Source organism: Microcaecilia unicolor, chromosome 4 (assembly GCF_901765095.1).
Source record: "Microcaecilia unicolor chromosome 4, aMicUni1.1, whole genome shotgun sequence".
Taxonomy (NCBI): domain Eukaryota; kingdom Metazoa; phylum Chordata; class Amphibia; order Gymnophiona; family Siphonopidae; genus Microcaecilia; species Microcaecilia unicolor.
This window is the reverse complement of record NC_044034.1, coordinates 292,970,994-292,985,993: the sequence shown is the minus strand read 5'-3', so window position 1 is coordinate 292,985,993 and position 15,000 is coordinate 292,970,994. Positions and strand designations below refer to the sequence as shown.

Below are 15,000 nucleotides of genomic sequence, written 5' to 3'. Positions count from 1 at the left end.
GTGGAAATGTTATGTTTTGGGGGTGTTTCTCTGCTAAGGGCACAGGACTACTTCACCGCATCAATGGGAGAATGGATGGAGCCATGTACCGTACAATTCTGAGTGACAACCTCCTTCCCTCCGCCAGGGCCTTAAAAATGGGTCGTGGCTGGGTCTTCCAGCATGACAATGACCCAAAACATACAGCCAAGGCAACAAAGGAGTGGCTCAGGAAGAAGCACATTAGGGTCATGGAGTGGCCTAGCCAGTCACCAGACCTTAATCCCATTGAAAACTTATGGAGGGAGCTGAAGCTGCGAGTTGCCAAGCGACAGCCCAGAACTCTTAATGATTTAGAGATGATCTGCAAAGAGGAGTGGACCAAAATTCCTCCTGACATGTGTGCAAACCTCATCATCAACTACAGAAGACGTCTGACCGCTGTGCTTGCCAACAAGGGTTTTGCCACCAAGTATTAGGTCTTGTTTGCCAGAGGGATCAAATACTTATTTCCCTCTGCAGAATGCAAATAAATTCATATACTTTCCACAATGTGATTTTCCGGATTTAATTTGTGATGTGCTATCTCTCACTGTTACCAATAACCTACCCTTCAATTATGGGCTGCTCATGTCTTTGTCAGTGGGCAAACTTACAAAATCAGCAAGGGATCAAATACTTATTTCCCCCACTGTATATATACACATATACATATATACATATATAGATATATATATGTGTATATATATATATATATATATATATATATATATAAATAAATTTTATATAAAATTTACTTTGCTTTGAAACTATCACTTGTATCTCTTTTTTTCATATCAAGAATTTCTTGATTATTGTTAATGTTTATAAAAATAGAATAAAAAAAAAAATAGTAAGAAGTGAGAAAAGGAACTACAATATGTTGAGAGGAAAGCATCATAATCATTCAACCAAACTAGCTAGTACAGCAAAGAGGGTTTCAGAGGAAGGGGAAAGGGAGCAAGAAACGTATTAGTGGGGGGAGGGGGGGGGGAATGACAAGGAACAGTTCAGCAAAATGCAAAAAAACAACCTACATTGAGCTTACTCATTGCAAAAAAAATCAACTATTTTATTACGCTTCAAACACACAGTAATAATCCGACGATATTCAAAGAAAAATGGCTGCTAAAATGGCATTTAAGCAGCTATCCGATATTCGGTGCCAGATAGCTGGCTCTCCAGCACTGAATATTGCCACTTAGTGGCTTAAAGATAGTTGGTTATAATGGGTGTTATAACCGGCTATCCACCGATTTTTAAAGTAAGAGTGGCAATAGGTGGAATAACTTTGGCCGATCTCACTTTAAAGCAGCCAATGCTGAATGGTTAAAATCGGCCCAGCCAAAGTTAAACTGGATATTCAATGCCAGTCACCAGAAACGGACCGGCATCGAACATCCGGGTTTAGCGCCAACCTCGGGAGACAGCCCGGATATCTCCTGCGGTCTGAGTATCGGGCCAAAAGTTTCCTGGATTGTTACTTTAGGAATTTTCAAATAAAAATTAAGTAGCGAGTGGTTGGACCATATAACTGCCTCCCATTTTAAAATGATCTAACTAGCCTAGAGGAGTATGCAATGAAGTCCAATGTATGTCCCTTAATAAGTGTAGGGAGGGTAGGACGCAAGTTAATATTTAGAGTTTAAAAATTGAAGAAATGACAGCAGACAGCTAATTTGGATCTTCTAAATGTAAATTTAAATCACCTAAAATTATTATTTCTTTGAAAGCAGTAGAATAGCAAGAAATAACTTCAGAACGCTTTGTTGAGATAAGCACCATTTCCCAGGTAGTCTTCAGATTAAAACCACAGATGACATTCTCCATTCAGACTCACTTTGCGCTTTGGCTGTCCTGAGGTTTAAGCTTCCCTTTAGCGGCTAAATATTCAAGAAGCTTCTTCCGACGTTCTTCTATAAGAGAGAAAACACAATACCAAACTAGTTGCTGTTCTGAATACAGCGATCTTATTTAAAAAACAGGTAACAATAATATGCTTAAGGTCCATTGCTCTCAATATAAAAGTAAAAATTATTAAAAATGATATAAGTAAATGAAAAACTAAAAAGCCTTTTTTACTTCTTCCATCACTAGAAAAAGAGAATCCTCTTAAGATCATTCTGAAACATGTTGAACCCCAATTAGCCCTCTTTTTGGCTAAGGGTCTAAGATCCAAGTTAAGGACTGAAAACCAAACCTGTATGATAAGAAGTTTCTACAACCCAATTCCATTAGAAACATGATGTAATAACCATTGCCTAACAGAGGATTAAATATCCTCTACCCCCTACCAAATTACCCCCGGCCTAATGAACCCCACCACCTCAATCATTTCTTCTGGTTTGGTTTCAAATTCCAAACACGCAGTCATTTTCCATACATTGGTATCCTGGTTTTCTAAAAATTTGTTATTGTTAATTAAAAATTTCCTTTTGTATCTCTTCTCATCAGCAGCTTTAATAAAAAATTTCCTTTTGTATCTCTTCTCATCAGCAGCTTTAATAAAAAATTTCCTTTTGTATCTCTTCTCATCAGCAGCTTTAATAAAAAATTTCCTTTTGTATCTCTTCTCATCAGCAGCTTTAATAAAAAATTATTTCTTACCTTATAATTTTCTTTCCTTTAGTCACAGCAGATGAATCCAGAGATTTGTGGGTTGTGAGCATCTATAGAGCACGCTGAACTGAACTGCTCCTTGTATGTTGAAAAAAAATCGAATTATAAACATTTCTCTCTGGTAATCTAAGAACTGTAAACACGTAAACCGAACAACAATCCATCTAAAATATAAAAATCCAGCAACAAGTTCCAACAGAGAGAACTAACCAATAGGAACCGCAAGAAAAACAGGGTGTGCTACTGGATTCATCTGCTGCGACTAATGGAAAGAAAAATCAGGTAAGAAATAATTTTTGTTCCTTAGTAGCAGATGAATCCAGAGATTTGTGGGATGTAACAAACCATCCTCAAGTAGAGTGGGAATCAGAAGCTCCTGCGGATAGCACTGATACTTCAAAAGATGCATCTGACCGAGTGGAGATATCCAAACGATAGTGTCTGGAGAAGGTATGCAAGAAAGACCATGTCGCTGCACTACATATTTCCTCTAGGGAGAACAGATGGTCTTCCACCTAGTAAGTCATGATAGCTCAAGTAGAAGGCGCCCCGACTTCAGTCAGAAGTGATTTACCTGCTAGTAAACATGTAGACGCAATAGCCTCCTTGACCCAGCGAGCTAGCATGGCTTTCGAAGCTGCATTACCTTTCCGAGATCCCGAGCAAAGCACAAACAAATGATCTGACCAACGAAACTCGTTGGTCACTTCTAAATAGTGTAGGAGTACATGGCAAATTGTCAAGGAAGCTAGAACAAAAAGGTTGATTGAGATGAAAATGCATAAAGCTACCTTAGGAAGAAAAGACGGGACTGTACGCCCCTTCACCCCTTCAGGAGAAATCCGGAGGATCTCGACAGGACAAAGTCTAGACTTCCAAAATCCTGCTTGGACCGATACCTGGATCTCCGATTAAAACTAGGCTGCCCTGGACGATAGCACCCGGTATCTTTAAAAATGAGGGCGAGCCTGGCCCGAAAGGAAAGAAAGCTTAGACAAGTCGTCAAGTTAGACATTGAGTGTTTGAGTCACCCAGATCTTTCACCAACTTTGCTAAGTCCTCACCAAATAGCTTGTCTTTAAAAAGGGGGCTTCTGTCGCCCACTGGCGCAACTACAGCAAACAACAGGCTGTGACGGCCAACTGCTTGGTCAACACCCAAATCTAGCCAAATAAGGAATGTGTCAAATATGCCAGCTCCATCTCCACATCTGGCAATTCAGGAGGAGGTTGACCGTCAGACTTCTGGAAGGAATCTGAAATCTCTTGCACCCAGCTGAGAGAGAGAGATTCTGAATTGTCAGAAGTCTGCGCTCAATCTACCAGTTGAGGCATTGTTGCTGTGACCGGAGGGTCCAAGAGAAATGGAGACCAACAGCTGAGAAGGAAACCCTGAAGTGGTTTGATGTGGAATCTGGCCCATGGAAGAACATCTAAGAAAGAGATCATTGAGTCCAGAACTTCACATATTCCCAGACCCCAGGACCTGGTTGGGAAAGTACAACCCGATTTGGGTGTGAAATCTTTTGCTGATGAATAACAGGAAGAAATGTCTTCCCTAAGCCTATATCAAATATCACTCTCAGATACACCAAGATTTGTATTGGAAACCAACTCTAAGGACTGAAATAGCGTAGCTATCTTGGATGAAACTTGCAGACTCTCTTGATTGGAAGAGTTGCAAATTAGCCAAATCACAAGGTATGGATGAACCTGCAATCCATCCTTGTGAAGGAAGGCTGCAACTACTACTACAGTGAGCTTTAAAAAAAAAAAAAGTGTCCTTGGTGATGTGGAAAGGCTAAATGACATGGTCATAAATTGATAATGTTTCCCCAAGGACTGCAAATCACAAACCTTCTGTAGGAAAATGAATTAGGAACATGAAAGCATGCTCCCTTGAGACTCAGAGATTTTAGAAACTTTCCCTGATGGTCTGAAACTATTACAGATTGCAATGTTCCCTTTGTGAAATGAACCTTTTAACATGCCGTTGACTTTTGATGTCCAAATCCAGGTGGAAGGAAGCTCCCTTCTCTGGAACTACAAAGTATATGAAATAACTTCCCATTAATTGCAACTGGCGACAGTCTTGACTGTGCCTAAAGGAAGAATCGTTTACAAGGTGGCTTGAATTGCTTGATATTTGGGCTGGAGCCTGCATGGAGATTCCAAGAAACAAAAATCTGCAGTGGAATAGCAGAACTCCAGTTTGTAACCCTGCTTTAGTATTTCCAAGACACACTGATCTGAGACAATTCTGGTCTACTCCTCAAGGAACCTGGAGATGAGTCCTGCTATTATGAAATCCAAGGAGTGAACCGAGACACCATCATTGGGCAATGCTGAAGGCAATGGTTCACAGAGTTTAAAGCCGAGTTCTCTCTGTCAGAATGAAAGGAAGCTGGTCTTTGTTGAAGTGGGAACCTTAAAAGTTAGATTTGCCTGGCTTGTAGCACTTGGCCTCAATAAACGTAAGACAAGGCTGAGAGGATTTAAAAGAATCTTTAGACTTAACCTCTGGCAATCTGAGACTTGGGAGTCCCCTTGGTCTTTAGCCAGCTTCTCTAGATCTTCTTCAAAACAGAAGTTTACCTCTAAAAGGTAGCTTATGACTTATAAGCCACATCAGCTGTCCAATGCCTAAGCCAGAGCTATCTTCTTGCCAAGGAGGGTTAAGAATTGGCTGGTGTGGATGTGCACTAGAACTGGGTGGCATAGCTGTGCTTTGGAGCTAGCTAGTGTGGCAGCAGAATATGGCTGTTTTGTACCATTGTGCACTATAGATGGCAGCTGCAGTGGGACTTCAACCAGCAACATGGCTGCTTTAACCATTAAGCTATGCCTCTACAATGAAGTAACTCTGTAATATTTCTAGCAGTCCCATACAATGAAAAGGTGCAAACATGCAACAGAAGAATTTAGAGACACTACAGCATACAGTTAGTGGTGCCACTGAGACTTTAGTGGCCGGAGCTGGTATGCAGTAGTTTTGGCCAGTGTCAGTGTGCAATATCCGACAGCAGAGTTGCTGAGGTAAAACAACACAGCTAACCTTTAGCACTGTAGCATATAGTGTTAACTGTCCCAGAAATGCAATGAACTGCTTGTCAAGGCAAGCAATATGGGAGAGTGAAATAAAATATGCCCCAATTTAAATGGAGCAGAGTTCCACAGCTTCTAATATGATGCACAAACCAGCCTTGAACCTGTGATCTTCACGTTGAAAGCTAGTCACCTTTCAGAATAAAACTATTTTGATGTAAATACTGCACCTGGAGAAAATGGCACCAATTGCAGCCCTGAGGTTCCATGGAGATATGGGAGGAATGCACTAACTTCAGAAAATAACTCAATATGCAACATTTTTCACAAACAAATTTGCCAATTCCACTGTAATTGGGCGGGTTCCCCCGGCTTCCCCCCCCCCCCCCCCCCCCCCACACACACACACACCCCGGGTGGGATTTTTTTGAAAGCCTGCAGGTCACGGTTGAGGGTTGGGTGCTTTTTCACGGCCGTGGCCATAGGTTGAGTGTTGTGTACTGCTTGGCCTCCTTTTGGTCCTAATTGGACAAATTGGAGGCAGAGGGAGGCAGGACCTGGCCCTCAAATTGCTGTGTATGGCACTGCAGGAGGGTTGGTTAAAGTTTATCCTCTGCTGCTCTCAGCCCCGGTCACAGTCATAACAATTAGTTCTTTTCTGCTTCTGACACTCAGAGCTGAGGCGTTGGAGTTAGTTGGGAGCCCTGCCGACTGCGAGGGTGCTCGGTGTGGGTAAGAGACTTGGTTGCAGCTGATGGCCGTTTGAATTTCCTGCTGTTTGGTGGGACAGGCAAATGCAGCAGTGGAGGCTAAGTATTCCCAGGGAGGTTTACCTTGCCACAGGAGTAATAACCTAAGCCACCGCCAGTATGCAGACCACTCCTTGGTAACAAAGAGCGGGAAGATCCGGTTGTGGAAACTGACTCCAGCGACTTATGATGGGTAAAGGAGGTCTTTCTAAGCACAAACTGTAATTTAGTGCATGACACAGCTACAACTTACAGCGTTTGTATTACTGGTTTTAACACATATAGAAAATGAGGAGCTCAGTGGACCTTAACACATGACAAGTTACAACCTCTCAGGAATAATTTTATAAAGCTGTGATCTGTGAAGAAAATTGTGCTTATAAAATAGTGCTGAATATGTGCACACAATTATGCATGCTGACAAGATCAGACGCACTTACAAGTGAACTGTAAGTATGAGCATGTAAGTATACATAGATTCGTGATCCATGAACCTACTTTGGGCTGAGTTGCAACCTGTGCACATATATATAAAAAATACAGAACTCCTCTTATGTTAATGCTGATTATTATGCTGGTTATGGGGGCAATTATGATTGTGCTGATTATGCTGCTGCTAATATCAATATTCATATTTACCTTATTAATATTGGGGCTATTTTGGGGCTACTTTTGGCCACAAATTGAGTTGGAAAAAATTTGTTATCTAGCAACTTTGCTCACAGAGACATGGAACCAACAGCACCAACACTGATTCTAAACTCCTGTAAAGGTGCTGAAAAAAGGAATACCTGTACTGCAAATATAAAGAGAGTTCTGGTAACAAAAAAAGTTCCACAAAAGAAGTAAGGAAATCTTTCAGGGTGTTAAGTAACTGTCTTCTATGAAAAAACTGAGGGGAGTCAAAAGCTCTCTAACTGAAAGGTATATAAGAATATGAGAACACTAAATAAGACCTTTCAGAGGACCTAACACACGTAGTGCACTGCCCTGATGCTGTTCACTGGCTCCCATACTAGGAACAGCATTCAACCAACTCTGAACTATAAGTAATCCACCACAGACAGAGTGGCCTTTTGGTGAGTGCTGCCACCAACGAATCCACTTTAGGAACTTAGCTTTTTCAGCTCTGCGTTTCCTTCCATATCTCCCATGGATTCAACATTGCTGCTGTGCCAGTCTACTCTATGCCTTCCCTTTCCTTCCCCAGCTCCTGTGGGATCAACATCGTGGTACATACCATTACCTGCCTTCCTCCACAGTCTTCCTGCAGCCGTGTCCCAACCCTCGTACAAACAAAGTTGCATTACAAGTGGTGGGACACAGCTGCTGGCAGGCTGTGGGAAGGGAAAGCTGTAGTACACAACGGAGGAAGGACGCTGCAACAGCAATGGCAGAAGTGGTGGTGGGCCATGAGGGGGCACTGGTGCATAGCTGCAGGGGGTACTAGCAACCCTAGCTCTGTCCCTCCTCCAGCCCTATCCCCCACACTAATTGCCGATGCTGTGTTAAGTGAAATATCGGTTCAATGCCAGACTAGTTAACTCAAGATAAGTGTGAAATTAATTATGATTAAAATGTTTTAATTGTCTCTTAGATTGTAAGCTCCTTCTTAGATTGTAAGCTCCTTGAGCTGGGACCGTCCCTCTATGTTAAATTGTACAGCGCTGCGTAACCCTAGTAGCGCTTTAGAAATGTTAAGTAGTAATAGTCCTACTATAAACACTGCTATTCTAACTACTTTTACCACATTCTCTGGCAGAAAACTTCAGAGCTTAATTACAAGTTATGTTTGTTAATGATTTGATGACTCACCAAATCCTGGTAAATACCATATTTTAAGTGGTTTATAAAATTTCAAAAAAATATTTTCAACAATTTATATTAAATGTAATACTTAGCTTCATTGCATGCTCTCTAATCTTTGTGAATTGCTTATCTACTCTTTCCAATATTAAATCCACCTGTTCCACTCTACTAGTGATTTTATAGACCTCTATCCTACCTTCCCTTAGCTGTCTCCACCTGAGGCGACCCTGAGGGGGAAGAATGCTGGCTTCGGCCTAACCCCTGGTAAGCCTTTCCTCGGCTGAGAGGTGCCCAGCTCTACCACCAGCTTCCTTTCAGGTGCTGTGGAGGACTTGCAGCTCATCTGCATATCATTTACAGCCTTCTCCAGGGTGACTCCCAGGTCCACTCCGATCCACTCAGGGCCTCCGCTCTAGGTGCCACGTGTCAGGGCATTTTTCTCTTTACATTTTTCTCCCAGTTACACTTTTTCTTCTTGGTACTGTCCCTTCCTAATCTGTTTCTCCATCTGAAACCACTTTACACTGCAGGAACACATTGTCCACCCTCTGTATTCATCATCTCACCATCTCTTTTTTTCCTCTTCCTTTTTCTCAGCTCTCAATCTTCAACATTTCCTTCCTTCCATTCATCCATCTCCTTTCTATCTGAGTACATCTCGCCTTCGTCGCTGTCGTCATACCTCTCCTACTCTTCTCCATACTCTCTTGCTCCCTCTCTCCACTGGGGACATTAATCCCAATTCTGGTCCTCCACATCAGCTCTCATCCTATTTGTGCAGGTCACACCATGATATCTTCAATCTAATTTCTGTTCCTCTCCTCCTCCCTTCTTCCCTGCCTTTCTCTTGCGCTCTGTCTGTAACAAACTTTCCTACATCCATGACCTCTTTATCTCTCGTACTCTCCATCTGTTTGCCCTAACTGAAACTTGGCTTTACCCTGAAGACTCTGCTTCAGTTGCGGCCCTATGCCATGGAGGTTATCTTTTCTCCCATACTCCTCACCCAGTTGGCCGCGGAGGTGGTGTCAGGCTACTACTTTCACCCTCTTGTAGATTTCAACCTCTTCTTCCACTTCAGACTCACTGTTTTTCTTCCTTTGAAGTCCACTCCATCCGTCTATTTGCTCCACTGCCTCTCCGAGTAGCAGTCATTTATTGACCCCCTGATAAGTCCCTTTCTTCCTTTCTCACTGACTTTGATGCTTGGCTTTCCTTCTTTCTTGAACCTTCATCTCCTTCCCTCATTCTTGGGGATTTTAACATTCATGCTAATGATCCCTCTGACTCTTATGCTTCTCAGTTTCTTGCTTTAACATCCTCTTTCAATCTCCAACTGTGCTCCACTGCCCCCACTCACCAGAATGGCCACTGTCTTGATCTTAGCCTCTTCTCAAACTGCTTACTCTCCAGTTTCTGTGCCTCAACTCTTCCCCTATCTGACCATCATCTGATAACTTTCACACTTAAACATCCTCCCCCCCCCCCAGTCCCGTCCAATCTTAAGCAATACATTTAGGAATCTTCAGGCTATTGACCCTTCTACTCTGTCCTCTAGGGTTTCAAATCTCTTCTCTACCACTATGTTATCCAAGTCTGTCAATGAGGCTGTCTCTTCCTATAATACTATTCTCTCCTCTGCTCTGGATACTCTCACCCAGGCCCATTCCCCGTTCTGTAAAACGTACCAAACCCCAGACTTGGCTGACCTCTAGAATCCACTACCTACGTTCCTGTGCCCGCTCTGCCGAATGCCTTTGGCTGAAATCCCGTGCCCATGCTGACTTCATATATATCAAATTCTTGCTAACCTCCTTCCACAGTCTGTTCTTTTACTTGCCAAACAGGACTACTACATCCAGTTGACAAATTCTCTTGGCTCAAACCCTCGACGTCTCTCTGCCACACTGAACTCTCTCCTCAAAGTGCCTTCACCTCCAACCCCCCCCCCCCCCCCCCTTCACTTTCCCCCCAGCCTCTGTTTGAGTTCTTTCATGATAAGGTTCATAAGATTAAACTTGAATTCTTAACCAGGTCACCTCCACCTCTCCTTCCCTTAGTCCATTCTCTCAACCCTCCAACCTCTGCCTCCTTTTCTGAAATCACTGAAGAGGAAACTACACATCTTCTTTCCTCCTCAAAACTAACTACCTGTTCCTCTGAAACCTATTCCCACCCATCTATTTAACACTATCTCTCCAGTCATCCCTTTTATCTGTCATATCATCAATCTTTCACTGTCCACTGTGACTGTTCCCAATGCCTTCAAACATGCCGTAGTCACACCACTCCTTAAAAAAAAAAAAAACTCTCATTGGACCTTACCTGTCCTTCCAACTATCGCCCCATCTCCCCTCCCTTTCCTATCCAAGATACTTGAACGTGCTGTTCACCGCCGTTGCCTTGACTTTCTTTCATCTCAAGATATTCTTGATCCACTTCAATCTGGCTTTCGCCCCCTTCATTCAACTCTAACAGCACTTGCTAAAGTCTCCAATGATCTGTTCCTGGCCAGATCCAAAGGTCTGTACTCTATCCTCATCCTTCTTGATCTATCTGCTGCTTTTAACACTGTTGATCACAGCCTACTCCTTGATACGCTGTCCTCACTTGGATTTCAGGGCTCTGTTCTTTCCTGGTTTTCTTATCTCTCCCAGCGTACCTTTAGTGTATACTCTAGTGGATCCTCCTCTTCTTCTATTCCACTGTCAGTTGGTGTACCTCTTCTTTTCTCCATCTATACGTCTTCCCTTGGTATTCTGATCTCATCCCATAGTTTTCAGTATCATCTTTACGCTGATGACTCCCAGATCTACCTCTCCACACCAGAATCTCAGCCAAAATCCAGGCCAAAGTACCAGCCTGCCTGGATGTCTCACCGCCATCTGAAACTAAACATGATCAAGACTGAGCTTCTTATCTTTCCCCCTAAACCAACCTCTCCTCCTCCCCCCATTCTCTATTTCTGTGGATAACACTCTCATCCTTCCTGTCTCATTAGCTCGTAACCTTGGGGTCATCTTCGACTCCTCCCTCTCTGCACATATTCAGCAGACTGCTAAAACCTGTCGTCTCTCTCTAAATCACCAAAATTCGCCCTTTCCTTTCTGAGCACACTACCAGAACCCTCATCCACACTCTTATCACCTCTCGCTTAGACTACTGCAACTTGCTTCTCACAAGTCTCCCACTTAGCCATCTCTCTCCTCTTCAATCTATTCAAAATTCTGCTGCACGACTAATATTCCGCCAGTGTCGTTATGTTCATATTAGCCCTCTCAAGTCACTTCACTGGCTTCCTATCTGTTTCCGCATACAGTTCAAACTCCTCTTATTGACCTGCAAGTGCATTCACTCTGCAGCTCCTCAGAACGTCTCCACTCTCCCTACATTCCTCCCAAGGAACTCCGTAAACTGGGTAAATAACTCTTATCTGCGCCTTTCTCCTCCACCGCTAATTCCAGACTCTGTTCCTTTTATCTTGCTGCACCATATGCCTGGAATAGACTTCCTGAGCCGGTACATCAAGCTCCATCTCTGGCCGTCTTCAAATCTAAGCTAAAAGCCCACCTTTTCGATGCTGCTTTTAACTCCTAACCCTTATTCACGTGTTCAGAACCCTTATTTTATCATCCTTACTTTAATATTCCCTTATCTCTTGTTTGTCCTGTTTGTTTGTCCTAATTAGATTGTAAGCTCTGTCGAGCAGGGCCTGTCTCTTCATGTTCAAGTATACAGCGCTGTGTATGTCTAGTAACGCTTTAGAAATGATAAGTAGTAGTAGTAGTAGTTTCACTCCACTAGGAATTTTATAGACCTCTATCCTACCCTCCCTTAGCTGTCTCCTCTCCAAGATAAAGAGCCCTAGCCTCTTTAGCCTTTTCTCATAGGGACATCATCCCATCCCCTTTATCATTTTGGTCACCCTTCTACTGTACCTTTTCTAATTCTGCTATATCTGAGATGTGGTGACCAGAAATGCACAAAATAATTACAGATGCAGTCATATCGTGGAGTGATATCGAAAAATTATGTCTTACCTGATAATTTTCTTTCCTTAGGTCGCAGAAGATGAATTCAGAGACTAGTGTGTTGTATCCATCGTCCAGCAGGTGGACATAGATAGCACTGAACTGAAGTGCTATATGGGATGTCATGCTCCTAGCCCAGTAAGTATTCGCATCACAAAGCAGAAGGAACCAGAATAAGAAAAGAGCAACGGAAAAGGAATAACATTTCTGACCAACCAGTTGATTGTAGGACTCCCTGAAATAACTCTGCAACAACCAAAAAAAAAAAAAAAAAAGCAGCAGCAACCCCTGCCAGGTGGGAAAACAGGAACAAACAGAGAAGGGAGGGTCTCTGGATTCATCTGCTGCAACTAAAGGAAAGAAAATTATCAGGTATGACAATTTTTCATTCCTTAGCATCAGCAGCAGATGAATCCAGAGACTAGAGGGATGTAACAAAGCAGTCCTCAAGTAGGGTGGGCACCTGAAGCTTCTGCAGAAAGGACTGGTGTCCCAAAGGCAGCATCGGAACGCACCACAACGTCCAAACGATTATGCCTCGAGAACGTATGGACCAACGACCACATCGCCGCCCTGCAAATGGCCTTCAAGGACAGTAGGTATGCCTGTGTTCATGAAGTTGCAACTGTCCGAGTAGAATGAGCTTGAAAACGGTCCGGAACTACCTTACCCTCCGGTAAGTAAGTTGAAGCAATAGCTTCCTTGACCCAGCAAGCAATAGTCGCCTTCAATGCTGCCTCCCCCTTGCAGATGTGAGAACAGACAAGTAATCCAACCGACATAACTCGTAGTCACTTTCAAGTAGTAACAAAGAAACCAGAAAACGTCTAGAAGACGAAGAGAATGAAAATCACATGGGTAAGCCTCTTCCCGAAAAGTGAACAAAAACATTGGCCAATTCCGGTGAAAGGAAGGAACTGTGTGTACTGTAACTCCTTCTGACAAAGAGAAGACTCGCATGATAACGCCTGAAGTTCCAAAATCATCTTAATTTAATTTACTGTAATTCCATCAAGATTTTTCACATCTCCCCAAGTCATTCCCCATTCATCCCCCCACCCCAGTTACTCCTCCTTTATACCCCTGTGAGTATTACAGCTCTTGCTTTCAGCATGGCTGAGGTCTGGCCATCTCCTTGCCTCTGAGGTGGCTAGATACAGACTATGTGCAGAAGGCAACAATTCTCTTCCATGTACCAGAACAGTAAGTTGGATTTCCTTTATTATGAGTACTACAATAAAGACAATTTGCTTAAGAAGAGAGAGGCTGCTGATAAAGCTTGGCTCTTACAGCTACACTATATTTTGCCTAGAACAGTACAACTATCGTGGGATGCACTAATGTGTCCTATGGTATTTTCTGCGTTCAGCACGCGCTAATCCCATACTGGAAAATATTTTTTTTATTTTTCATTGCAGGAGGCGTGCCCATTAGCAGAGTTGGAATGCCTGTGTTAAATCGGGTAGTGCGGACACATTTCTGCAGGAGCCCTTACCACTTCCTAAATAGGTGGAAGTAAGGGCTCCCATGGTAATGGCCATGCGCTTAATGGGGAAATTAGCACATGGCCATTACAAAAAAAAAAATGTATTATATACATACACACAGCCATTTTACTGGTGCATTAAAGGTGGTCACAGCGCATGGTAAACCCATGCGCTAAAGGTAGCACAAGCCACCATTTTGCGTACCTTAGTAAAAGGACCCCAAAGTAACCTATATCTTCATAACAACTATCACGGCCTGGCCATACTTCCACAGTCTGTGTCCTGGGTTGGCCAAATAGGCAAGTGCCGGGCAGACTTCTACATCTGCGCCCTGAAAATGGCAAGGCAAATAAAGATCAAGTATGCATATGTAGTATCACATCATAGCTTATTGTACGAGTTTATCTTGCAGGGCAGACTGGATGGACTATACAGGTGTTTATCTGCCATCATCTCCTATGGTAAAATTATGCCTTACCTGCTGATGGTAACAGCCAATAAAGAACTGGTGGGTTGTGTCTATCTACCAACAGGTGGAGATAGAGATTACAAAGATTACAAAGCTGAAGGCAGTGATACTAGATGATCAGCTCCTCTTTCACTCAATATATGTACATCACAAATCAGAATCAGACGAGAAAACTAGGGAGCCTTCGTCACTCACATAATATAACAAACCCATCTTGTTGACGAACCAAAAAGAAATCTAAAGACCTTCTCTTTTGTTTTCTCCTACAATGTATTTTTTTTAAATCAGAAGACATACACAGAGAATAAAGAAATGAACAAAACTAACAGTGGCAGACAAAAGGGCGGGATCTTGGATTCATCTGCTGCTACTAAAGGAAAGAGTTATCAGCAGATAAGGCATAATTTTACCTTCCTTAGCCTACGCAGCAAATGAATCCAAGAACTGGTGAGACGTACCAAAGCTCTCCCTAGGCAGGGCGGGAAACTGCCGCTCCCCAAGACACAACCACAGCTCCAAAGGAAGCATCCTATTTAGTGGCCACATCTACTCGATAATGCTTCAAAAGGTATGCCGAGGCTCAAGAAGCAACTCTATAAACGTCCTTTAGCGAAAAAAAAAACACCAGTTTTGGCCCACAAAGTGAACCGTAACCTCGTGGAATGTGCCTTCAACGCCTCTGGAGGAACACAGCCCTACACAATGCATGCAGAAGCAATTGCCTCCTTAATCCAAGCAGCACCATCATCAACTTCTTCCTCCTGATATTCCTGC

General features: G+C 42.9%; 1 protein-coding gene across 2 annotated transcripts in view; it reads right to left on the bottom strand.

Annotated features, from left to right (window-relative positions):
- The window catches only part of CKAP2L (cytoskeleton associated protein 2 like), a 95,723-nt gene that overhangs the window by 78,637 nt on the left and 2,086 nt on the right, over positions 1 to 15,000 (bottom strand). For both annotated transcript variants that reach the window (XM_030201706.1, XM_030201705.1), the window contains exon 2: positions 1,859 to 1,934. In XM_030201706.1, the coding sequence (XP_030057566.1) occupies positions 1,859 to 1,934 (76 nt within the window). The remainder of the gene's footprint in view (positions 1 to 1,858; positions 1,935 to 15,000) is intronic.